Source organism: Podarcis erhardii (genome assembly GCF_964252035.2).
Source record: "Podarcis erhardii genome assembly, chromosome: 14".
In the NCBI taxonomy this organism is placed as follows: Eukaryota; Metazoa; Chordata; class Lepidosauria; order Squamata; family Lacertidae; genus Podarcis; species Podarcis erhardii.
In genome coordinates this window covers 54,693,955-54,716,825 of record NC_138503.1, presented here as the reverse complement: position 1 = coordinate 54,716,825, position 22,871 = coordinate 54,693,955, and the positions used below count along the sequence as shown (strand labels likewise).

The window sequence follows — 22,871 nt, the reverse complement described above, 5'->3', positions numbered from 1 at the left end:
AGACCATTTGTGGATGGCGATGAGGGCTGACCCAAGGCCTATCCTCTAAATCATGGGTAGGCAAACTAAGGCCCGGGGGCCAGATCCGGCCCAATCGCCTTCTAAATCTGGCCCGCAGATGGTTCGGGAATCAGCGTGTTTTTACATGAGTAGAATGTGTGCTTTTATTTAAAATGCATCTCTGGGTTATTTGTGGGGCATAGGAATTCGTTCATTCCCCCCCACAAAAAAAATATAGTCCGGCGCCCCACAAGGTCTGAGGGACAGTGAACTAGCCCCCTGCTGAAAAAGTTTGCTGACCCCTACTCTAAATTAAGAACGTGTTTCACCCAAGCGATGTCCCACCGTTTGGCTGAGGTCCTGGCCCCCAAAGCAAGCCAAGGCAGGACCTTGCTATCAGCCCACACAGCCCTGCAGATGGGGCACACAGGGGTCTGAGAGTGAGTGATGGGGAGGGGGGGTTGATACGACATCCTTGTGCAAAGAACCCCCCCCCCGGGTCCGTTGCTGCATCTGCGCAGATTGCAAGAGCAACGTTGCTTCTGCTGCTGTTCCCCACATGAAAAAGGGTTCCAGAGCATGTCCAGAGTCTTCCAGGGCTGCCTGTTGGCCACATTTGAGTGAGCTCAGTTCCTGAGGGGTCTCAGTGAAGGGTGAGCTGATCGGTGCCCCAAACAGTCCATGTCGGAGCAGGCCCCGCCTCCTCCTCCCCCAACGCAAGCAGAGGACAGCAACCCACACAACTCACAAACACGCAGAGCTGCCATCTGAACATGGGCTTTTATTCCATTATTATCCAAGTACCTTTTAAAAGATAAATTGTACAAGTCAACATGTGAAAAAAACGTTCGGGAGATGCCAGCCGCTGGCCCAACCGCTGGTGGCTGATGCCGCCTTTAGAAAATGTACATATTTACAAGGGAACCCTTCAGGAAAAAAGGGAAATGAAAAACCCGCAACGGGTCCGAGGCCTTCGGGGTCCCTGCCGGCACAGAGGGCAAGCGGGACCCGGGGAGGAGGCCGTCCGGGGCAGTGGGTGGCAAACAGAACAGACGTTTGAAGGCACTCGGTGACGTACGCAAGAAGGTGCAGGGCTCTGGCGAGGGCAGACGCCCCCACAGCCCAGGGGTACCTGGAGAGCAGCAGGGGGGGATCAGGCAACTGGGGAGGAGTGGGGAGAGGAAGGCTGCCCCCGGAAGGGAGGCAGAGCAGAGGCAGCCACCATCCAGGATGGGGGCACTGAATGCACCCAGATCTATGGGGCGCAAGGAGGAGGCTCAAAGGGGCAGCCCAGAGGTCCCGTCCCATCTCCCAGCAAATACCAGGCTGCCCCTTCTCTAGACGATGAAATCTGCTCTCTCCTCAAGACTCCCCCCTCCCCAACCCCTCTGACCTGGCAAGGTGGGCAGCAAGGCGTGGAAAGGCTGCGGGCTGAGATGGAGGGGCCAGCCGCCAGCCATAGAGCAGCAAGGTGCAAAGTATCAAGTGGCAGCTAGTTCCACGGGTGAACAGGCACCCTTTGGAACTTCCCCACCTGTGGGGCTGCTGCCGCCCTCCCCGTCCCAGAGGAAGCATGTGCACTTTTTTTGGGGGGGGGGTGGCTGGACTGCCCCGTTCCTGATGGTATCAAAACGGGCGGCTTCAGTGAATGGCCCCCTACTGCGCAAAGCTTTGGCGTTATGTTGAGGGGGCTGGTGACCGCCCCACAGGCAGGCAGGGGGAAGGCAGAGCCATTCTGGGCAGCGGGTGTGGAAGGATGCCAGTGCTGCCGGTGCCCCCCCTGCCCCCCTCCCTGGCCGGCGCTTCCGCCCATCTCTGGCTGCTTCCGTCTCGCTCGGCCTCCTCTGGGCTAGTCAATCTTCTCCACCTTCCCAATGATCTTCTCCTCAAAAATGGGCAGGACGGCCTCATCCTCCCGCACCTCTTCGAACACCACGCCGCAGTCAAATTCGTCGCTTACTTTCTTGAAGTAATACCTGCAAGATTGGGAACAGAGTGTCTTTTTAAACCAGGGTGGAGAAATCTGTGTCACTCCAGGACTGCAGCTCCCATCATTCCTGACCGCTAGCCATGCTGCTGGGAGCTGAAGTCTGGCGACACCAGCAGGGTCCCCACAGCTCCCCCTGCTTTAAAGCAAGTTTCTAGTCCTCATCAGAATTTCAAGAAGGGTCATGTGGTGCATGGCTGCGCTGACAGAGGGCTCCCCTCATAGCTCAGGTGCCCCCGACTCCTGCCACCCCCACCTCTAAAATGGGCCCATTCTGCTCTCTGCCAAGAAACTAGATGTTCTGCAAAAAAGTGGAAATTGTCGGTTCAGAAGAAAGTGTGCAACTCTGAACATGACGTGCCATTTAGTGTGTTTGGGGTTTCCCTTGGCACAGGCTTCCTCAGCTCTGATGCAAACAAAATCGGGTTTTGACTTGAGTTTCCTTCTCCAAATACCTCTTGGCTTGGTTTTGCGGAGGTGAGATTTGCACATGATCCATCTCCCGGGCGCCCTCCCCCTGCCTCTTTCCTGGTTCTGTGCCAACCGTCAGAGTTGGGGCCCACACATTTGTGGGACTTGCCATCCCCAGGGGCAGAGGCTGGAGGCTACGAGCCAAAGAGGGGAAGCACCAGAGGCAAGGCTTCTTGCCCAGGGACCCGAGGCATCTGTCCCTGCTCACCTGTAGTTCCCTTTCTTGGTGAGCAGCTCCTTGAAGTGGCCCAGGGTGACGACACGGCCTTTGACCAGCGTGCGGTAGGGGATGGGTTCTCCGCAGAAGTAGTAGGCCACCACAATGTTCTCGCAGGGCTGAGCGGAGCTGGCCCCTGGCCTCTTCTGCACCTTCGCCCTGCAAGGCAAACACAACGCAAGCTCTTTACACGGTGGGAAGCCGATACACCACCCGCTGAACTTCCTTGGAGGAGAGAGGGAACCGGCTCCCTTGCAAACCGGGGGCAAGAACGGCACAGGCACCCCCTACCGGGACCCAGGAAGCTCTGGGGGAGAACAGCTTCCTCTCCAGTCCCAGAAGCCCAAAGGAGAAGAGCGGCAGGTGACTGGAACTTCCCATAGCCAAAGGGCAGGAACACAGAGAGAGGAAAAAGCCACATCTCAGAGAGGGGGACACCCAGGCCGGGGTGGGTGGGTGGGGGCTGCAGCCATCCCAGCACTGCTACCTGGGGAAGAGGGGGACAGATACCCCCAACGCTTACTAGGCAGGGAGCTGAGCAAAAGACCTTTCCAAAAGAGGGGGGGGTTAGGGTTAGGGTGTTGGTTGCCTTCAAAGACCGAAGGATTTGTTCAGACAAAGGGATTCCACCTCTTTCTCTGGGAACGATTCGGCCCCAAGATGTCCCTGCTAAGGGAAAAGCCCTCGCTTGCCAAGGAACCTCCTTCAAGGAGCTTCGCCAAGAGCCCTGGACCAGCACACAGGTCAGCTCCTGCACAATTCAGCACCCTTCTGTAGGAAAGGGGGCAGGAGGGGCTCAAAGCAAGAAACCGTCCCACTGCTCCAGCACAAGCAATGAAGGGGCCGTTGGTACCCGGCTGCACCCCTCCGCTCGCCAGCCTGTCCCTGCCCGTTTTGATATCATCAGGAACCCTCACCATTAGGTCCAGTCGCAGACTCTGGGGTTGCAGCGCGCATCTCGCTTTATTGGCCGAGGGAGCCAGCGTACAGCTTCCAGGTCATGTGGCCAGCATGACTAAGCCACTTCTGGCGAACCAGAGCAGCGCATGGAAACGCCATTTACCTTCCTGCTGCAGCAGTACCTATTTATTTACTTGCACTTTGACATGCTTTCGAACTGCTAGGTTGGCAGGAGCTGGGACCGAGCAACGGGAGTTCACCCCGTCGTGGGGATTTGAACCGCCAACCTTCTGATCGGCAACCCCTAGGCTCTGTGATTTAATCTACAGCGCCACCCATGTCCCTTAGGGGTAGATGAGACTAAAAAGCCCAGAACACAAATATTCATGGCCCTCTGGTGGCTATGATGGCTCATTTAACAGAAGTAATGTATTTAGGGCTGTCATACTTCCGGATTTTCCCAGATATAACTGGGATTTCAAAGGCGGAATTGACATCCGGGAGGAATTTCTGAAACGCAACGCTTTTTTTGGCATTTTTGAAAGCTCAACAACTTTTGGGGCATCCTGGTTTTTACTTTTTGAAATATGGCAACTTGATTCTGACCAAAAGAAGCCTCCTAGGCCTAGATCATAATACAGTCGTACCTTGGAAGTCAAACAGAATCCGTTCTGGAAGTCCGTTCAACATCCAAAACGTTTGAAAACCAAATTGTGGCTTGTGATTGGCTGCAGGAAGCTCCTGAAGCCCCATTGGACGTTCCGGTTCCAAAAGAAAGTTCGCAAACCGGAACACTCAATTCCAGGTTTACAGCATTTGGGAGCCAAAACATCCGAGTTCCAGGGCGTTTGGGATCCAAGGTATGACTGTCTACACCAGGAGGCTTAATTTAGTCAGAATCAAGTCTGCACTTCCAGAGTTAACACTAAATGCATTTCTTCTGGAGGATCTGTGAAAATGTGTGTCCTGGGTTTTTTGGACTCATGTTCTATCCATGAACCATCTGAAACCAAAGGGGCATGTTGGTTGCCAGATGCAAAAAATATTGGCATTCTTTGCAGCTCTCCAACCCCAAAAGGCAAGCCACAGAACCAGCCTCACGGGCCCCACGGCAACAATAGTTGAGAAGAACGTCGGAGGAGCTCTGCTGCCACCAAGGCCCCCCTGGCCCAGCACCCTCTCCCCGTGGCCAAAAGCAGCTGGAGGCCAGCAGTCCTCTCCTGATGCTGCCCCCCAGCGAGAAGCAGGCGGCCTTCCACTGGCACCAGGGGGCATCAGCCCTAGAAGCCACGGACCCTCCTCCTCCTCCTCCAACTTGTCTAATCCCATTTTAAAGCTGCCCAAGACTACCTGCCGCTAACACCTGAGCTGAACTGGGCACCAGGGGCAGGCGGGAGGCTGAGGCCAGGGAACCAGAGGAGCCAGAAAAAAGCAGGGAAGGAGGGAGGGAGGGTCTCCACCTGCCTAGTGGAGGCTGCCTGCCAGATCAAAGGCTTCCCAGCAGCAAGCAAACAGGCACATTGGGGGCAAGGAGGCTCCAGAGGGGTCCCCGCAGTCTCCCTGCTTTGCCCTACGGGACCACCTCTCCTGGTATGCCCCGCGGAGGACCTTAAGGTCCACAAATGACAACACTTTGGAGGTCCCAAGCCTCAAGGTGGTTAGACTGGTTTCAACTAGGGCCAGGGCCTTTTGAGTACTGGCCCCGTTTTGGTGGAACGCTCTGTCCTAAGAGAGCAGGGCCCTGCGGGACTTGACATCTTTCTGCAGGGCCTGCAAGACAGAGATGTTCCGCCTGGCCTTTGGTTTGGACTCGGTCTGACCCTTATGTTTCCCTCCCCTTATGGTCTTGATTTATCGGCTATTTTTAAAATGAGGCTGCATTTTAAATTGCATTTTAACCTGCATTTTAAATTGGTTCCCCCACCTCTCTTTTTCCCGTATTATGTTTTTACTGTGATGTTATTGGTGTTAGCCGCCCTGGGCTCTGGCGAGGGAGGGCGGGGTATAAATAAAATTTATTATTATTAATTATTATTATTATTACTACTACTACTACTACTACTACTATTAGGGTTCCCTGGTCCAGCCGCACCGTGGCTGAGGCCGGTCCTGGCAAGGCGGCAGAGCGAAGCCCCCCTGGCAGGGTGGGGGGTGGGGAGGGTTCTAGAGAGGCTACGGGACGGGTGGGTGGGAGGGAGGAGACAGGAAGAGCTGGGGCACCTACTCAGACTCGGAGAGATCCAGGTCGGAGACGGCGGGCACCACACTCAGCAGCGGCATGCAAGCCGGCCTGACAGAGGAGCGACCTCGCTGGATCACCTCTTGGGCATACCTGGGGAACAATCTCAGACATTAGACAAGCCTTCCTGCCGCCAGCCGGGGAGCCCCGTGGGGTGCAGGCCCCAAAGGTCGGGGGACTGGGGCCTCCTCTCTCTGCCCCTCTCCCGGGGGCCTGCCCAGGGAGCTCAGAGAACTGGAGGGAAGCTCTGCCACGTGGGGAAGGAGGAAGGGGGCCCAGGAGAGGCGCTGGCAAGAGACCCAGGCCAGGGCCCAAAGCACAGCTCTGCTCGGGGCCCAGTAACACAACAGGAGCCGACCTTGTGGCCGTTTGGGGCAGGAGGATGGATGGGTTTAAAAAGGGATCCAAGAACTTGGAGGAGGAGGAGGAGGAGGAGGAGGAGGAGGAGGAGGAGGAGGAGGCTCTCAATGGCCAACAGCCCCCCTGGCTAGGCTCTGAGGCAGCGATGCTTCTGATCAACAGCAGCTGAGCGTCTTCCTGGGATCAGGCCCCACATCCAGGTTCCCTTTGGGGCCCTCCTCAGAGACCAGGATACCGGATTAGAGGGGCCATGGGCCAGATCCAGCGGGGCTCTCCTGATGAAGGGGCGCCACACCCCAAAGGCCACCAGCAGCGGAGGCGTCTTCCCCCCCATGACAAAGGGGGTGGAGAGCTAGTCACCTGGGCCCAAAATGCACACACGCACCCCACCCCTCTGGAGCAAACAGGCCCCCTCAGCACCCTCACAGTCGCCTGTGTCTTTGTGTGTGTGGGGGGGTGTGGTTTCCTCACAGAGCTGGCAAGTCTCACACCGCAGCCTCCCAACTGCAGCACAGAGCAGAGGGCGCCCCCCCCCCAAGCATCTCCGTCTGTTCCTCCAGTCGAAGAAGAAATGAGCGCCAAGGGGCAAGAAGCAAAGGGAGCTGCTCTGCCCGTTGCAGCTGAGATACCCCCACGAGCCACGACCCCAAAGTCCCAGAGGAGAAGGAGGCGCTTTCTCTTCTCTCCCCCCCCCCCCCCCGCAAGTGCTGCTCTGCTTAGCAAGTAGAAGTGCAAAGGGGAGGGCTGTTCAGAACACCCACCAGCCAGCAGCAAGCTCTGGACTGCAGTTTCTCCCAGGAGTGGAGGGGCCAGACCAGCCCCTGGAGGACAGCATACCCCCTGCAACGCACACCGCCCCCCCCCCAGGTTTTGCTACAGGCCCTTGAGGGTGGGGAGTGTCTTTTGACCCCCATCTCCAGCTGTTCAAGGCCCCTCCGCCTACCTGCTGGGGAGCCAAACCCAGCAGCCCCCTCCTCACTCTGAAAGGCAGTGCGCCAGGTGCAGGGCCAGGGGGTCTGGGGGGAGACAACCACCCACCCACTCCTGGTCAACCCCGGGGCCAGGACCAGGCCACACCCCCTCCCCCCAAGAGCGCCCCCCCCCCAGCCGTACCGCTGCTTGGCTGGCGGCTTCCCCGTCCTCTTCTCCTCCTCCTCCAGGCGCCGCCGGGCTTCCTCCAGCTGCGTCAGCGGGTTGGGGGCCGGGTTGGGGGGCATGGTGGGGTCCTGGATGAAGGGGTGCGAAGGCTGGACGACGTTGCGCAGCTGGGCGCTGACCCACGGGTGGACGGCCATGGGGCGCTCCACGGAGACTGGCCGGGGCAACTCATGGGGCAGCTGCTTCTTGGCCCCGGAAGAGCTGGGGGGGGGGGGGAGAGAGAAAGCAGAAGAGGTTTTGGGATAGTACAAGTAGTGCTGTAGGAGTGAAAGAGGCGCCCCCCCCCCTGAATTTTAGCATCACGCAGACTGCCACTGGAATTAGAGAGCCCAATGTCCCCCTCCTTGTGGAATTGGAAAAAAAACCTGTCAAAGGTCTGGCCAGTTCTCTCCCTCTCCTATGTGCCCCCCACAAGAACTGCCCCCCCCCGACAGATCAGTGGAGAGCAACAGATAAGGGGCTCTCTGCCCTGCCCCTTCCCCGAGGAACTGGAAAGTTGAGGGGGGGCATCTTCTTCTGAAGGCCTGGAGGGGGGAAGAGGGGGCAGCCAAACATAATATATACTGTATTTTTCGCTCTATAGGACGCACCGGACAATAGGCCGCACCTTATTTTAGAGGGGGGAGAACAAGAAAAAAAAATCTCCCCCTCTCTGCCCAGCGCCCCTTCAGCGAAGCGACAGGAGGCGCTGTGCAGAGAGGGGGAGAATTTTCCCCCTCGTTTCCCCCCTCTAAAACAAGGTGCCGCTTAAGGAGGCAAGCCCCCTTGGGCTCCCCCCTGCAACCAGGCAGCCTTGCTTTCTGGCAGTGGAGCTTTCGCACCCGTGACCGCCCGCTCCCCCTGCCCCTCTTACCCGTGGCCTGTCTTCTTGTGCCTGCTGATTTCCTTCTCGCCTTCGATGATCCACTGCATGATCTTCTGGTTCTTCTCCACGTCCTCCGAGGAGCCCGGAGCGTCATAGCCGCTGCCGTCGCTCTTCCCCAAATCAGCTTTCTTGACGCTCCTCTTGGAGAGCAGGCCAGCTTTCCCGCTGTGAGGAAGGAGGAAGAAAACAACCGCCTCAGTCATGAGTTGCTCCCAAGAGTGGGATGGGGGGGGGTGATCTGCTGCACTGCAGGCAGCAGAAACCCAGGGGATTGGGACCCCAACCCTGCGCCTGTCAGCATGAGCTCTCTCTCTGTGCTGGAACGCCCTCCCTCGCTGCCCCACAGACACTGGACTCTTCCAGCGCCAGCCCTCCATCCTGCCACTGGCTTGCAACAGAAATCCTCCTCGCCAGGAAGGAAGCTCCATGGAGTCGTCCCCCCCCCCCCGCCAAGCATTTCTGCCTGGCTGCCCCTGCCCACCTGCGGCTCCCAATGGGCCCCCTCCGCCGCCACTCACCCATAAGCCGAGGGCTCCGGGGGGCCCAGGCTCTCCCCATAGGCCCGCGACTTGGCAGCGTAGCTGTGCGCGTCCACGTTCCAGGCGAAGGGTCCGGGCGCACCCTGGCCGGCCTCCGCCTCAGGCGGCTCCTTGGGCTTGAGTGCCCCATGGTGGTGGACCAGGTGGTGGTGGTAGACGTGCTTGTGGTGGTGGAGGCCAGCCGCATCCGCCTTGAGGGCCGCCTTGGCGCCGTGCTTGCCGTGCCCGAGGGGCACCGTCCCCAGGAAGCCGTGCAGCTTGCCGGCCAGGCCGCCCTCGGGGGAGCGGGGCTTGGGCGAGTGGCGCCCGGGGCCCGGGGACTGGCAGCCCGGCGTCTTCATGACCCGCTGCACATGCTCGTCCAGGATGCTCTCGGGGTTCTCCTCGTGGGCGTCCCGGAGCTGCATCTCGGCAAAGCGGGGGGCGAAGTGGGGCAAGGCCTGCGGCAGGGGGAGCTTGTGGCCCGCCAGGGGGGCCCCCAAGGAGATGTCGGCTTCCTCGCCTTCCTCCTCCTGCTGGGAAACACAAGGCGGGTCAAGGGAGGGTGGGGGAAGACAGATCTTAGGGAACACCAGCCAGGAAGAGTAAGTGAGGGGGCTGGACGGGGGGGGGAGATGTCAGGGGCTAGCTGGACAAAGAGGAGAGGTGGGAGGCGCCAGCCGGGGAACCCCCAAGGGAAGACGGCTCAGAGCCAGGGTGGTGGGACACAAGGGAGACGCCAGAGGGAGAAGACTGGGAGGTGTTGGATGCTGAAGGGGCAACAGGATTTAGGGAGCAGGTGACAGGGAGCAGTTCAGACTCAGAGGCTGAAGCAGAGGAGGGGGGGCGGTCAAGGGACTGCAGAAGACTCCAGGGAGTCTGCCTCTCCGCCTGTGACAAGCCCCGCTCCCCCCGGTCTCTGAGAACGCGCAGAGTTATGAGAAGAGCAGAACAGAGGTGCACAGAAACCATCTGATACTGCTTGGGAAACATCCAGGCAAGGCTGGGGCAGGGATCTCCACGTAAGCCACAGCTGCTCCCGCCGCCCCTACTGACCGCTCGGACACGCTTCAGGCGCTCCTCCAGCTTGGCCTCCGCCTCCCGGTCCCTGAGGACTTCCTCCAGGCGGTTGATCAGCTCGGCAGCAAATTTCTGTGGTTCAACGTGGATATCCTTTGGCATTCGGTAAGTACGCTGTGGGAACGACACGCAGCCCTGGTTGGCAAAGGGGCTGGCCACACCCCCCCCCAGCCACGCAGCCACAAGGCCCCGGGCAGAGCCCACCCTCGCTTGCCCACCAGCCCTCCCCACTCTGACTGGCAGCTGCAGAGGGAGAAAGGCCTTTCCCAGGGGCTCATCCCTTAAGCAGAGCGGATGCTCTCCCTCTGGAAGACAGAAGGGGGCTTGGCGTGACTCACGGGAATGTGAGGTAGTGGCACACGTCCATTTGCTTTGGCACTTTCCTGCATCTCTCGGCGATGCTGCTTCCGGAGTCGGTACGGCGGGATCCCGTCTCTGGCAAGAGGAAACAGTGACAGTTTGCGCAGGGCAAGGCAAGCTCCAGGTGGAAAGGGGTGCAGGGGGGACGGCCAGGGGTCATGGACCGGCTGGAGGCAGAGTAGAGGGGGAGGCAGCAGCCGGGGAAGCCCCAGGGCAAGGAGGCTGGGTGACCAGGGGTGGCCAGAGGGAGAAGAGGGAGCAGACTGCTGGCAGGTGTCGGAAGCAGAAGAAGCAACAGGGTTTAGCGAGCGGGAAGAGAGCAGTGCAGACTCGGAGGCAGAGTGTAGGCAGGCTGTGGAAGAAGACAGGGAGACTCCCCTCCTGCTGTGAGCAGCTGCCCTCCCCGCTGGTCTCCCAGAATATGCAGAGAAATTACGACAGCGGAGCCACGAGAGGCAAGAAGACAAAGGCTTGGGCCACTCGGGAAGGAGCCTTAGAGAGCGAAGGGAACTTCTTCAATGGCACCCTTTAAATGGCACCTTTTTGACCTTTAAAGCCCTATGCGGCCTAGGATTCACGCACCTACGGGACCGCCTCTCCTGGTATGTCCCACGGAGGACCTTATGGTCTTCAAATAAAAACATCTTTGAGGTCCCAGGCCACAGGGAGGTTAGGCTGGCCTCAACCAGAGCCAGGGCCTTCTCAGTGATGGCTCCGACCTGGTGGAACGCTCTGCCACAAGAGATCAGGGCCCCGCGGGACTTGACATCTTTCCGCAGGGCCTGCAAGACAGAGCTGTTCTGCCTAGCCTTTGGTTTGGACTCAGTCTGACCCTTATGTCTTCCCTCCCCTTATGGTTTTGATTTATAGGCTACTTTTAAAATGAGGCTGCATTTTAAATTGCATTTTAACCTGTATTTTAAATTGGTTTTTTCCCCTATTATGTTTTTATTGTAATTTTACTGGTGTTAGCTGGCCAGGGACATTATTATTATTACTACTACTACTACTACTATTATTATTATTATTAATGGGGGCAAGACCTCCTGGAAAGAGAGTTCCCGAGACCACTAGATTTTTCAGGGGATACTCAAGGCCACGCAGCACGGTCACCTCTTTTTGCTGTTGTCAAAAAGTGTGGCACATACTGTAGCGGCTTCATGGCGAGAACTGGCATTTATTTTTCTAGGAAAAAAGCCCTGCTCACGCCTGACACCGGTGCTGCTGCTGCTGCTGCTGCCTTTCCCCACAGCGGCTGATTCCGGAAGGCCTCCCTGGATGCCAGGCCCACGCCTTGAAGCAGGATAGCAAGGTGCACAGGGAAGGCTGTGAGGGCCACATTGCAAGGCATCTCACAAGAAGGGATCTTGCCCCCCCCCCCGGTCAAGTCCTGCCAGCATCCTCCTCTGACGCAGGCTGGCTGCCACCACTGCATGCCCACAGCGGCCTCCGCGGTCAACGGCTCAGACTTCTCCCCACCTCTCACTTCCATCACAGGTGCCCACCTGCCCAGGACAACCTGTAGATGGCTAAATATTACACACACCCGCCTTATTTATAAGAAGAGGCTGGCAAATGTGTCCTCTGTGGCAGGCATGCCAGGAGGAGGGTGCCTCAGGCGTGGAGCTGTAATTGCTGCAAAGATTCAGGATTTATTAGGTGTTATTTTTAGAAAGAGGCAGCTTGTGGGGATCATTCTTGAGGGAGCACCACAACAAGCCTTCGACCAGCATCTCTGCAATGGGGAAGGGGCTTCATCCCCCACTGCAGCTCCAGCGGCAGTTTCCCTTGTAAACCCGACATTTGTTCTTCATTAGACCCTTCCCTGGGCTGCTGCTGGCTCTCATTACAGCTTGCGTGGATTTACTCAGGTTAAATAAATCCGGAGTTTCAAAAACGAATTTCTGCAGGAAGAGAAGGTCGAGGCCTGCAGAGACCTTTGTGATGCTGCAAGGGTGGTGACCATGTCTCTGCCCTCAGCGCAACGCAAATGGCTCTGACAGCAAGTAGGGGCATGCTTTCCAAACGCACAAGTCCTCCGGGGCCAGGGAAAGTCACACCTGGCCACCACTCCAAAGGAGGCCTGGCATGGAGAGCCCTCGTCCACAGTGCAACGTGAAGCTTCTCCCAGAAGCCAGGGGGCAGGTGTGTGTGTGTGGAGCTATTAGCCCCACAGCTGGGAAAGCCCAGGGGGTCTGCAGAAGAAGCCGGAGCAGGCACTGGGAGGCAGGCTACGGGGACAAGACTCCCGTCAGCCACTTGCTGGGAGCCAGGCCTACCGGCCTGCAGCAATGGGAAGGGCGAGGCAAGCTGCCATTTTGCTAATATTGTTTTACAGATTATAACTGCTTTACTGATGACTTGTTAATCATATAACATGACTCATGCTGTAACTGTGATGCTTAGCTTATTTTTTAGTTGCTGGTCTGTTAACCGAAAAGGTTTTACTGGCTATTTGTTAATTATTACATGTACTATATGTAATCATATTATATTCCAGGCTATTCTTGCAGTGCTCTGTTCTGCTGTTGCTGTTTATTATTTGTAAGCCACTTTGGGATTTGCTGGAATGGAAGGCAGTGTAGAAATACAGTAAACCAAATTGAATCAAGGCAGCAATAAGCAGGCTCCCCCTGGCTCTCTGCAGATGTTGCTGGCCTTCAACTCCCCCCTTCCTCCTCCCTGGCTCCCATGGGGCCAAGCTGGCTGCTGGGATTTGGATTCCAGCAGCGCCCGGAGAGGACTCCTGTGCAGGCCACGCCCCCTCTGCTCCCTGCTTCGCCCCCTTGTCCTGGCAGCCCAATCCCAGGTGTCTCTCTCGGGGCAGGTACTCACACGCTGCTGTCTGTCAGCGACATGGTGTCGGCATCACTGGACATGCTGTGCTGCTCGCTGTCGTTGGCGCTGGTGGCGGGTGCCATGGCGTAGCCCGTGTTGACGTAGTAAGGGTTGACTGGCTCTCTCCAAGGCCCATGCCTGCAAAGGAGCAGAAAGAGAGAAGGGGGTCCCGGTCACCCTCTGGACTCCAGCCCCTCGAGGACCCCACCCATCCGGCCTTCGAAATTCCCCGGGCACCAAGTGCATTTCACAACTGGCGTGGGTGCCAACTGTGACCACACAGACATGCCCACCTGGCTGGCCCCTCCAACTTTCTTAAGCAGGTCAGCAGAAGAGTTTATCTGTTCCATTTGTCTCCCACCTTTTTCTCCAAGGAGTCCACGGTTCATGCCCCTCCTCCTCATTTGATCCCTACAACGACCCTGGGAGGTCGGCTAAGAGGCTGTGACTGACCCAGTGAGCTTCATGACAGAGTGCGGATTCGAACTCTGATCTCCCAGGTCTTCGTCTGAGACTCTCACCACTACACAACACTGCCTTCCTGAAGTACTTCTGCTGTGTTGCTGCTCTATATATTAAGTCGGTAAATAAATAGCGGGAAAGCAGTATGTCCCTTAGAGAAGGACTGGAAATATTTTCCTGGAAGCCTGAATTTGATTTACTCTGGATGGTTGATTTTGAGGTTTTAATGTGTTGCAAACCACTTTGAGATCTTCTTTCTTTAAAATATAAAGCGGTAGAGACATGAACGGTGGCGAAGAAGAATAATCCCCACTGGCGGGAAATGGCGCCTCTGACATTCGGTTGTGGCAACCATAATAACCAAGGTTTCAGGTGCCATTTGGCAATTGGCTTATATATTTGAGCCACCACAGAAACATGGTGCCAACGTGAGTGGACTACGGCACTTAGAGGACGCTTAACTCACCACCAGAGGGTGATAAGACGAATAACAAAGAAAAGTGGGCTTGACTCTGCACGGTCTCAATTTATATCCTTGATGAACAACAGCACAGCCATCTCCCTTCCATCTCAGTCACAGCAGCAGCTATGGAGAAATCATCTTAAGGCTTTAGACTGACGTGTACATTGAAGATGGCAGCTTAATCTTTAATGTAGAAGATTTTCCAAGTCGGTTTTTTTGCCTTACAACTGTATACAAGACAATAATACATGTACATGTATTTTGTCCTGGAAAGCAACACTTCATGCTTGGTAACTGTTTGTAAAGGTCCCAATATAGTCCGTATTGGGGGGGGGTGGTACAATTTGCCTTTGGCACCTTCTGGGTCCCACCAATGGGGACTGCAAAGGGGGCAGAAGCAACTTGGAAGCTCCTGCAGAGAAGCAGCCCCACAACTAGGAAGTGCCAAAGGCATCTGGTCACACGTACAAAAGCCCCCCAGCACAGACCTCCACCATTTCCCAAACTAGATGGCCCTGAGCGGCCAGCAGAGGGAGAACACCAGCCTCACAAGGCACAACCACGTTGCACTGGGTCAAGGACCAAGGAACCCAAAACTGGGCTCCCAAGAAGGCAGCCAAGGCATGGAAGGGGCTGAGCTCAGGCTTGCTGGCAGAAGGTGCCGATTCATTCCCTGACAGTTGTGGCGGAAAGCACTGGGGAAAACCCTTGGAAAGCCGTGGTCAACCAGGGAAGATGGCAGCCAACCAGAGAGGACCCAAGGCTGCTTCACATGTGCCTCTGGAGAGGGTCTTCCATCTGCCCAAAGGCTTCCTGGGCAGAAGTCTCCCAAAGAGAGCAAAGGAGCAAGGACCCCGTATCACCCACCCCCAGGGCTGGGCTCTTGCAGGTGCTATAAATGGGTAAAGGTAAGGGACCCCTGGACGGTTAAGTCCAGTCAAAGGCGACTATGGGGTTGCGGCACTCATCTCGCTTTCAGGCCAAGGGAGCCGGCGTTAGTCCACAGACAGCTTTCCGAGTCATGTGGCCAGCAGGATTAAACCGCTTCTGGCACAACAGGACACTGTGATGTAAGCCAGAGCGAACGAAAACACTGTTTACCTTCTCACCACAGAGGTACCTATTTATCTACTTGCGCTGGTGTGCTTTCGAACTGCTAGGTTGGCAGGAGCTGGGACAGAGCAATGGGAGCTCACCCTGACGGGGAGATTTGAACCACCGACCTTCTGATCGGCAAGCCCAAGAGGCTCAGTGGTTTGGACCACAGCGCCACCTGCATCCCTGCTATAAATGAAAGTGGGAAGGAGACCTGGGGTTTCACTCACCCCCTGAGATCTTGTAAGAAAGGGCTGAATATAAATCTAATACACAACAACAACAACAACATGACCAGGTGTGGGGCAAACAGAAAGGGATTCTGGAAGAAGCAGCTGCGTCCTTCCCCCACCCGCATACTGCCCCCCTTGGGTGTGGATCTGGAGATCAGGCTGGTCCACGTTTAGGGCCCTTGGAGGTGGCAGCACGAGGCTTCCTCCGACCCAAGGCAGCAGAGCTCTTCCCAAAGGCACCAGCGTTCCTGCCTTGCTGGCTGTGCAAGAAGCGGCCCCTGAGCTTCTCCAGGTGGCCCTTCCCAGAAAGGCCCAGGCTCTCTCCGCATCCAGCAGGCCCAGCTCAGGGCAGGCAGCCATGAACGTTTCCCTTTATTAACAGAAATTCCAGGGAGCTTTTCATCTGGAATGCATTACTATGAGCAGAAGGAAGGAATGAAAGAAACGCCACCGTCCGCACACAGACGGGGGCAAACTGTTCCAGATCCCTTCCTGCCCTGTTTACAAGAGCGGCTTCAGCTAGGGAAGCAGGCCTCCTGTTTCGGGAACGCCAGCCATTGTTCCCGCGGGGTGCAGGCAGCCTCCGGGGCCAGCTTCACCTCCAAGGAGCAGGACCCAGGTCCCAGCATGGGCAAAAGCAAAGGGCCACGCCAGCCCTTGCCACCTTCATGTGGCTCAGGACACCCAGCTGGGCCAAGAGCAGCCCGCAGTGGCCAAAGCAAGAGAGGCAGCAGGATTGGGGGGGGGGGCGGGACGACACACACACACTCCACCAGAACATGCTAGCAGGAGGCCTGACCTGAGGGACTGGTAGAAATGCTCAGCACTGGTGATGGAAGGGAAAGATGGAGCAAGCTAGGCTGCTGAGATGCCAGGAAGAGGAGCTGGAGGTGAGGGGAAGGGGAGAAGGAGAGTCAGGGCCTGGGAGGAGCAGGAAGACTGGCCGGAGGTGGCAGGAAGGAAACAAGGCATGCAGAGGAGGCTGAGGCTGAGCAAAGGGGCAGAGGCCTCCTCTGGCAGGCAGTTCTGGCTGTGTGACGCAGGATCTGGGCAAGAGTCTGAGAGGTGGGCAGACCCAAGGGGAAGGGTCAGGTCGTGGCCATGTTCCCTCCTGGGCAGAAGACCACAGGAAGGAGACAGGCCCCGACCCAACGGAAACAGACCCATGTCGCCAAGCTGTGGGTTTCCATATTAAAAGCACAGAGTTGTCCGAGGATGCCCACCCACAGGGCAGGTCACAAACGAGGTGGGCTCAGGGGCCCAGCCTGCATCCAGCAGCACACCAGCCTGGCTTCACCTAGTGGCACAGGCCGGCCTTGAGCGTGAGCAAGTTGGGGGCTTTCAGCTCTGGTGGCTGAAACCTCTCTCTTTGCAGAGCTCAGAAGGAATCTCAACAATTTAAACAACCAGAGCCTCCCCCGCCCCCTCCCAGGCCGACAGATTCGGAGCCACTTTTTCCATTTCAGCCAAATCCCATCTGCAAAGCTTCTGGGTTTGTTTTTTTAAGACACCTGTGCTACTTCAGATGTAGTGCAAGAGGGGCAAAATGTCCCCCGAAAAGCGTTTTTACAGAGTCGCATCCATTCCTCACCCTTCCATTCTGCGGTCTATTTTTACCCCAAACATTTGGTGCACAATTGAGGAGGAGCAGCAACAGGTGATGCCGTGATGCCTGCAAGGCGGGACCTGCGTTCGGATCACACTCACCAATCCAATTAGCTGTCGAAAAGGGGATGGAGGCAGGCCCCTCTGCAGAAATAAATTCCCCCAGCTAGCAAAAGCCTGCGTGCTTGGAGCTCCCTTTATTTGTAGGAAGTGCCGCAGGTGCCTTTTGCACCCACCAAGGGCATTTCCAACTTGAGCTTTATGGTCTGTAGGCACCTGGCACAGCTACCCTGCTGAAGGCGGGCTGGTCTGCGGGGGGGGGGGGGGAGCCTCCTGGAAAGAACTCAGGTGCTGCCTTGCGTTCCACGACTGTGGAAAGGCAGGCAGGACATCATGGTGGAAATGGTTAAAAATAAAACAGCAAAATCAGCAAGATATTCATGCAGAAATGGGACTTATGTTCCAAGAGGCAGTCAAGATTTTTAAATGGATCCTGTAACCCAGAGGACGTGTGGCAAATTGTGTTTTGATCCAGTCAGAAAGTCTACCTGCCTTCGATAAGATTGTGCAAACGTATAGCAAGGAGGGCTCATTTGGGTGACGCCAAGGGAGAGAAAAACAGCCGCCCAAGTGCGCAGGAAAAACTGCCGAGACCCTTCCTGGGTCGGGAACTCCCACATGGAATTGTGCGAGGAGGAGAATGTGCTTTTTCACATTATGTGCCATGACAAACACTTTCCTGAAGCTGAAAGAGTTCTTCTCTCTTGGAAACACACCAAGGTGCAATCTGAAGTTGAACTCCAAACTGATTGAGGTGCATCAACTTCAAACACGAAACAAACACCCAATAAGACTGTGATTTTGGGGGAACTGGGGTTAAAACAGCCTTGAAGCTTGTCACTTCCACTGCCAGTATCGGGGCCCAAAGACGACGATCCCATTGATCCCTTACACAGGGCAGCAGCAACTTTTAAACCAGTGAAGTAAGAAAACCAGGTGGCTGTGGGCTCTGCTTAATAATAATAATAATAATTTTATTACTTATACCCTGCCCACCTGGCTGGGTTTCCCCAGCCACTCTGGGTGGTTCTGATTGCCCTCTCTTGCTAGCTCTGGAAACTGGGGAGGAGGAGCAGAAGGAGAAGGTTTCTCTTCACACAGACCCTGAAATAGGGTTTCCTTAGGAGTCTGAAAGCAGCCCCTAAGAAACAAGGACCACAGGTGTACTTTGCAAAGAAAACACACCACCACCTGCAGCCATGAACAAAAACAGGATGTTTAGGCAAAGCATCCCCACCTGACCGTCCCATCTCAGCATCAGCAGGTGCCCCATCGGGTCCCAAAGCTTCTCTCTGCCCCCTTGCCTCCCTCCCCCCTGGAACACCCTTTCAGAGACCAGCATTGCTCTGTCATGGCAGGCAAGGGCTTCACCCCCTCACATGCAATTCAAGGGCGGCTGGGTGCAAAAGGGGCTTTTAAGGAACAGCCACCTGGAATGTTTTTTGTGAAGGTCGTACTGACAGCTGCCCCTGCCCCCCCCCCATCCACAATTCATCCAGAGGACCCTGTTCCTGGGACTGCTTCCCATCTCCAAGCACACTGGGGACCTTAAAACAGGGAATCCGGGAATCACATTGCCAGAGGTCATCATGGGTGATGGTCAATTAAGTTTTACTCAAGTGCAGAGCGGTTGAAATTAATGGACCTGTATGGAGGGTGTTCATTCATTTCAAAGGGATTACTCCGAGTAAAACTTAGCAGACTACCACCCCACACCTTTCACTCAGGTGTGACTCTGCCATAGGGACCAGCAAGGAAGGCAGAGAATCCAAATGGCTCCAGGCTGTGCTTTGTGTCGCTGCTGTTTCAGCATCACAGGTGGACCCATATAATCCCCCCCCCCCCGCACACCTTCGCAAGTCATAAACAAGGAAGACACACACTCTGTCATTGCAGAACAAGAAGAAACCTCTGTAGGCCTTGCTGTCTAGAGAAACAATGGTTACCAAACTCAGCCAAAGTTACTTCAAAGCTACCATCTTCCCAGCCCCGACAACCAGTGTTCGAAATTCCCCAGGTGCCAGCCGCGTTTTGCAACTGGTGTGGTTCCAGTCGTGCCCACGTGGAGATCTCTGGGTGCCAAGCTGGCAACACCATCTGGCTGGCCCCTCCAGCTTTCTTAAGCAGAGAAGCAGAAGAGTTTATTTATTGCCTTTCTATCCCATCTTTTTCTCCAAGGAGTCCATGGTTCACACACCCCTTTTCAGTTTGATCCCTACAATGACCCTAAAAGGCTGTGACTGACTTCAAGGTCACACAGTGAGCTTCATGACTGAGTGGGGATTTGAACCCTGACCTGCCAGGCCCTGGTCCGACACTCTAAGCACTACGCCCCTTCTGCTACGGGCAGCTATATAGATTAAGTAGGTAAATAAATAAATAGGGGGAAAGCAAAATGTCACATAGAGAAGGATCTGAAATGTTTTCATTGAAGCTTGAATTTGTTTTATTCTGGATTGTTTAATTTGATGTTAAGATATTTTCTTTAAAATATAAAGCAGTATAAATCATCATCCCCGATGGCCGGGGGGGGGGGGGCAGGGAATGGCGCCTAAGCATTCCATTGTGGCGACCGTGACTGAGGTTTAAGGTGCCATTTGGTGATTTGCTTTCTAACACAGCCTGAACTGTGGCAGCTTGTCTGGATGTTAGCACCACCCTTTAAATACAACTGTGCAGACTTCCAGCAACTCACCTGCCCACGAGAGCCACAGCATAAGTCTCAGGGTCTGACCTGTGTAATGTCAAATGGTGGCCTTGCTTAAGCTAGGGCTGGCTACTTGCTGGCCTACAAAGTTCCCCATCTCTTATCTAGGAGGGGAAAGTTCTGGGACCTTTTGTATCCGGAAGACCTCCAAGGCCAGGGATGGTCATCTGGAGTTCAGGAGGAGGAATGCCATAGCCATACAGAGGAACAAGTCATAAACCTCTCTCTTTCTCTCTCTCTGAAAGGGTCTTTTAGGAGTTCCAAAACTTTGCCCCCAGGAAAATGTTCTCCCAGAAGCACTTGGAGCAGGGGTCAGCAAACTTTTTCAGCAGGGGGCTGCTCCACCGTCCCTCAGACTATGTGGTGGGCCAGACTATATTTTTTTTTGGGGGGGGGAGAACGAATTCCTATGCCCCACAAATAACCCAGAGATGCATTTTAAATAAAAGCACACATTCTACTCATGCAAAAACACGCTGATTCCCAGACCGTCCGCGGGCCGGATTGAGAAGGTGATTGGGCCGCATCCAGCCCCCGGACCTTAGGTTGCCTACCCCGGACTTGGAGGTTCAAACTCCACAAGGAAGGCCCAGTAGCTGGGATCGTTTCCCAGCCTCCTGAGTAAACTAGCAAGAGATCAGAGGAGCACCTCCTTCTCTTGCGGTTTCGCATGCAACATTCCTGTCTCAAAACCCAGATGAAAACAGTACTCAAAACGGAAGGCTCCCAGCATCTGCAACAAGGGGCGGAATTTGCTTGGGGGACGATGAGATCCAGCTGTTGCCCTCCAGACTGCTAAGACAGTAAATGCAATAGGCGAAGGGGGTGGAAGAGCTTATCTCCAGAGCCTAGCAAGAGGGAGGGGGGACCTGCAAGAGTCTGAGTTCTTGGAGTTCCCCTGCTGTTTCTAGAACCTGCTGATGCTGGGGTTGGGTGGGGGGCAAAGAGAGACAAATAAAATAAAATGCAATTTGAGCCTGGAAGTAGATCGTGGGATATCTGGATTGAGTGGATCTTTAAAAAAAAATCTTACTAGTTTATGCGCTATGTTCTTCTAATAAGTTTAGAGCTTATTCTAGGTTATAACAAAGTTGTTGGGGTGCGGTGGAATAGACGGTGTGAGACTCAGAGGCCAATTCTGGAGAAATTCCCAGCAATGCATCTATCGATAACTTCACCAAAATTGTTGCAAGAGCAGTTAGGCAGGACAGCAAAACTGCCAGGAGCTTCAGGCAGGGGCTGCAGCCAAGCATTGCAGGCGGCAGGGGGTGAGCTTCGCTCAAATCTCTGCCGCTGAAAGGAGGAAGTGCTGGGCCTGTAACCCCTTTCAGCTCTTCCCCAGCCGCCAGGGGGCGCCTCCACATCCTGCCCTGCTACCCGGCGGAAGCAGACTTCTGCCCCACGAGGTGGGGGCATGTGGTGGGGCAAGCGAGCGTGGCTCACGCTGAGACAACCTGCAGCTCTCACCTGTACTCTCTCCCCTCGCTGTATCTCCTGGACGATGTGGCTCGCTGCGTGGCCGTCTCCAGGAGGAGCTTCTGGGTGAGCCGGCTGGAGGGAGCAGACTCCCGGCCGGCCATCTCCTCCTCCACCTCTTTGTCGCACTTCCATTCCTCGTCCTCGTTAAGGGTAGGCAAATAGCCGGGGAGACACTTCCCTGTCCCCGACCCTGAGCTCTGGTCACTGTACACCTTCGGACTCTCCCCACCCGTCCTTGTATACTCCAAATAAATATCCGACTTAAGGAAGAGGGGGTACGTGTTCTCCTCAATCATGGACTGGATCTCCGTCTGGGCCTGGTCAAACATGGCTGGGTCGATCAGCTGCTTCATCACGCAATCTTTTATAAAGCTCTTCGTGGCCGGCTTGATCTGCCGCGACACAATCCCGTTATTGTCCAGAATGTACTTTTTGTAAATGGCCTTGGCCAGCTTGAGCCTCTTCTCCTCGTTGGAGTCACACGGCTCCAGCTTCCGGAAGCCGCTGCAGGCAAACCAGAAGTCCAGCAAGTCCGCGCAGTCCTCCTGCTTCAGGAAGGTCCGGAAGAGGTTTATCCCATCTTGGTCGTCCAGCAGAGAGTGCAGAGACTCTGCCCATCTCAGGTAAGGAGGGGTGGGAGAGGCGCTCCCCTCCGGCTCGTAGCCCAGGTCCAGGTCGGGGCGCCTTGGAGTGGCCGTGGAAGTCTCGGTTTTGATGGCATCGCACTTCCCGGAGTAGAACCCGTGGCCGCTTAGCCGCAGGTCCGTGGAAACGAGTTCCCCTTCCTCTCCTGGCACCGGGGGCCTCGGAGCATCCTCGGTGAAGCTCCCCCCAAGGTCCAGAGGGAAACCTTGGCCCTGCACACTCATCTTGACGGCAGCAGCAGAAGGGCGGCCCACGCCTCAGCGGCCCAGCAGCCCCTGCCCCAGGGGGAAGACACACGGCCGGCTGCAAGGTTGGAGAAGGACGGTTAGAAAGCAGCGCAACGCTGGCAGGCTCACCCTTCCCAAGGCCCAGCCGCCCGCTCCTCCGAGGAGAAGAAGGAAAGACTTTGTGGGGCAAAGAGGGAAGGAGCTGAGCATCTTCTCCCCCAAATTAAGAGAGCCAAGGGCCCCGAATGAGCCACGCAAAGGACCTGAAACGCAGCACATGCGCCTTTCCCCATCCTCAGACGGGCGATGACCCCCCCCCAACCCCTAAGAACTTCCTGTCAATTCATGCACTGCAAAGATAAGGTGACAAAGTTCCCTTTCTGGTCCTGATCCTGGAAAGGCCCAAAGGGGGCGGCGGGGGGGGGGGAATCAACACCGAGCGGAGCTTTTTTGGCCAGCACACTGGGATGCAAAAGGATGCAGCAGCGGGGGCTTTTAAGAAACCTCCGGAAAATATGATTGGTGCGAAGTATCGTGGAGGCCCCTTAAGAGGGGACTGGGCAAGCCTTGGCAGTGAGAGCTCTCTCTCTGGCGCAGGACACTCAGTTTATATTCTATTGCGCCACAGCCAGCCCTTCGGGGAGCCTGGGGGGCGGAGGAGGAGCCGTCCCGTGTCCCCCATGCCCAGCTGCCCGGGGGAAAACCAGCCCCGGGGTCTCCGGCCGGGTGGGCTGGAGGACCCCGGGGCTCCCTCCGGAGGGCGCCCCCCTTCGCGGGGACCCGGCCCTCCGCCGAGAGGGGCGCCGGGAAAGGGGTCCGACGGGGCACTTCCTGACGGGGGACCCGACACGCGACAGGCACGTGGGGAGGCGCAGGCCCGTCTCCCTCCCTCACCGGGACAA

The 22,871-nt window shown here is 56.2% G+C and overlaps 1 protein-coding gene and 1 long non-coding RNA gene across 5 annotated transcripts; both read right to left on the bottom strand.

The window, feature by feature from the left end:
• Positions 1–761: 761 nt before the first annotated feature.
• On the bottom strand, positions 762–22,036 carry AXIN1 (axin 1). Of its 4 annotated transcripts, none has more exons than XM_081839673.1 (10): positions 21,086–22,036; positions 12,991–13,131; positions 10,134–10,230; positions 9,772–9,909; positions 8,716–9,251; positions 8,186–8,362; positions 7,288–7,533; positions 5,800–5,907; positions 2,667–2,834; positions 762–1,976 (listed from the first exon to the last, which is right to left on the bottom strand). In XM_081839673.1, the coding sequence occupies exons 1-10, from the start codon at positions 21,964–21,966 to the stop codon at positions 1,850–1,852; spliced, it is 2,619 nt and encodes an 872-aa protein (XP_081695799.1). In that variant the 5' UTR covers positions 21,967–22,036; the 3' UTR covers positions 762–1,849. The 4 variants fall into 4 exon arrangements, with proteins under 4 accessions (XP_081695799.1, XP_081695800.1, XP_081695801.1 ...); XM_081839674.1 differs by having other exon boundaries at positions 8,716–9,248; positions 21,086–22,033; XM_081839675.1 differs by lacking the exon at positions 5,800–5,907 and having other exon boundaries at positions 21,086–22,034.
• On the bottom strand, positions 13,721–15,230 carry LOC309329430. Its single transcript, XR_014151160.1, has 2 exons — positions 15,121–15,230; positions 13,721–15,089 (listed from the first exon to the last, which is right to left on the bottom strand). It is a non-coding gene; the product is annotated as an uncharacterized lncRNA (long non-coding RNA).
• Positions 22,037–22,871: the final 835 nt, after the last annotated feature.

Excerpts from the sequence above, each read along its gene's own strand:
- AXIN1 (XM_081839673.1), bottom strand. The coding sequence starts at position 21,966 with ATGAGTGTGCAGGGCCAAGGTTTCCCTCTGGACCTTGGGGGGAGCTTC. Across the intron at positions 10,231-12,990 it reads TCGCTGACAGACAGCAGCGT|AGACGGGATCCCGCCGTACC; the intron begins GTGAGTACCTGC and ends TCCTCTTGCCAG. Across the intron at positions 5,908-7,287 it reads AAGCCGCCAGCCAAGCAGCG|GTATGCCCAAGAGGTGATCC; the intron begins GTACGGCTGGGG and ends ATTGTTCCCCAG.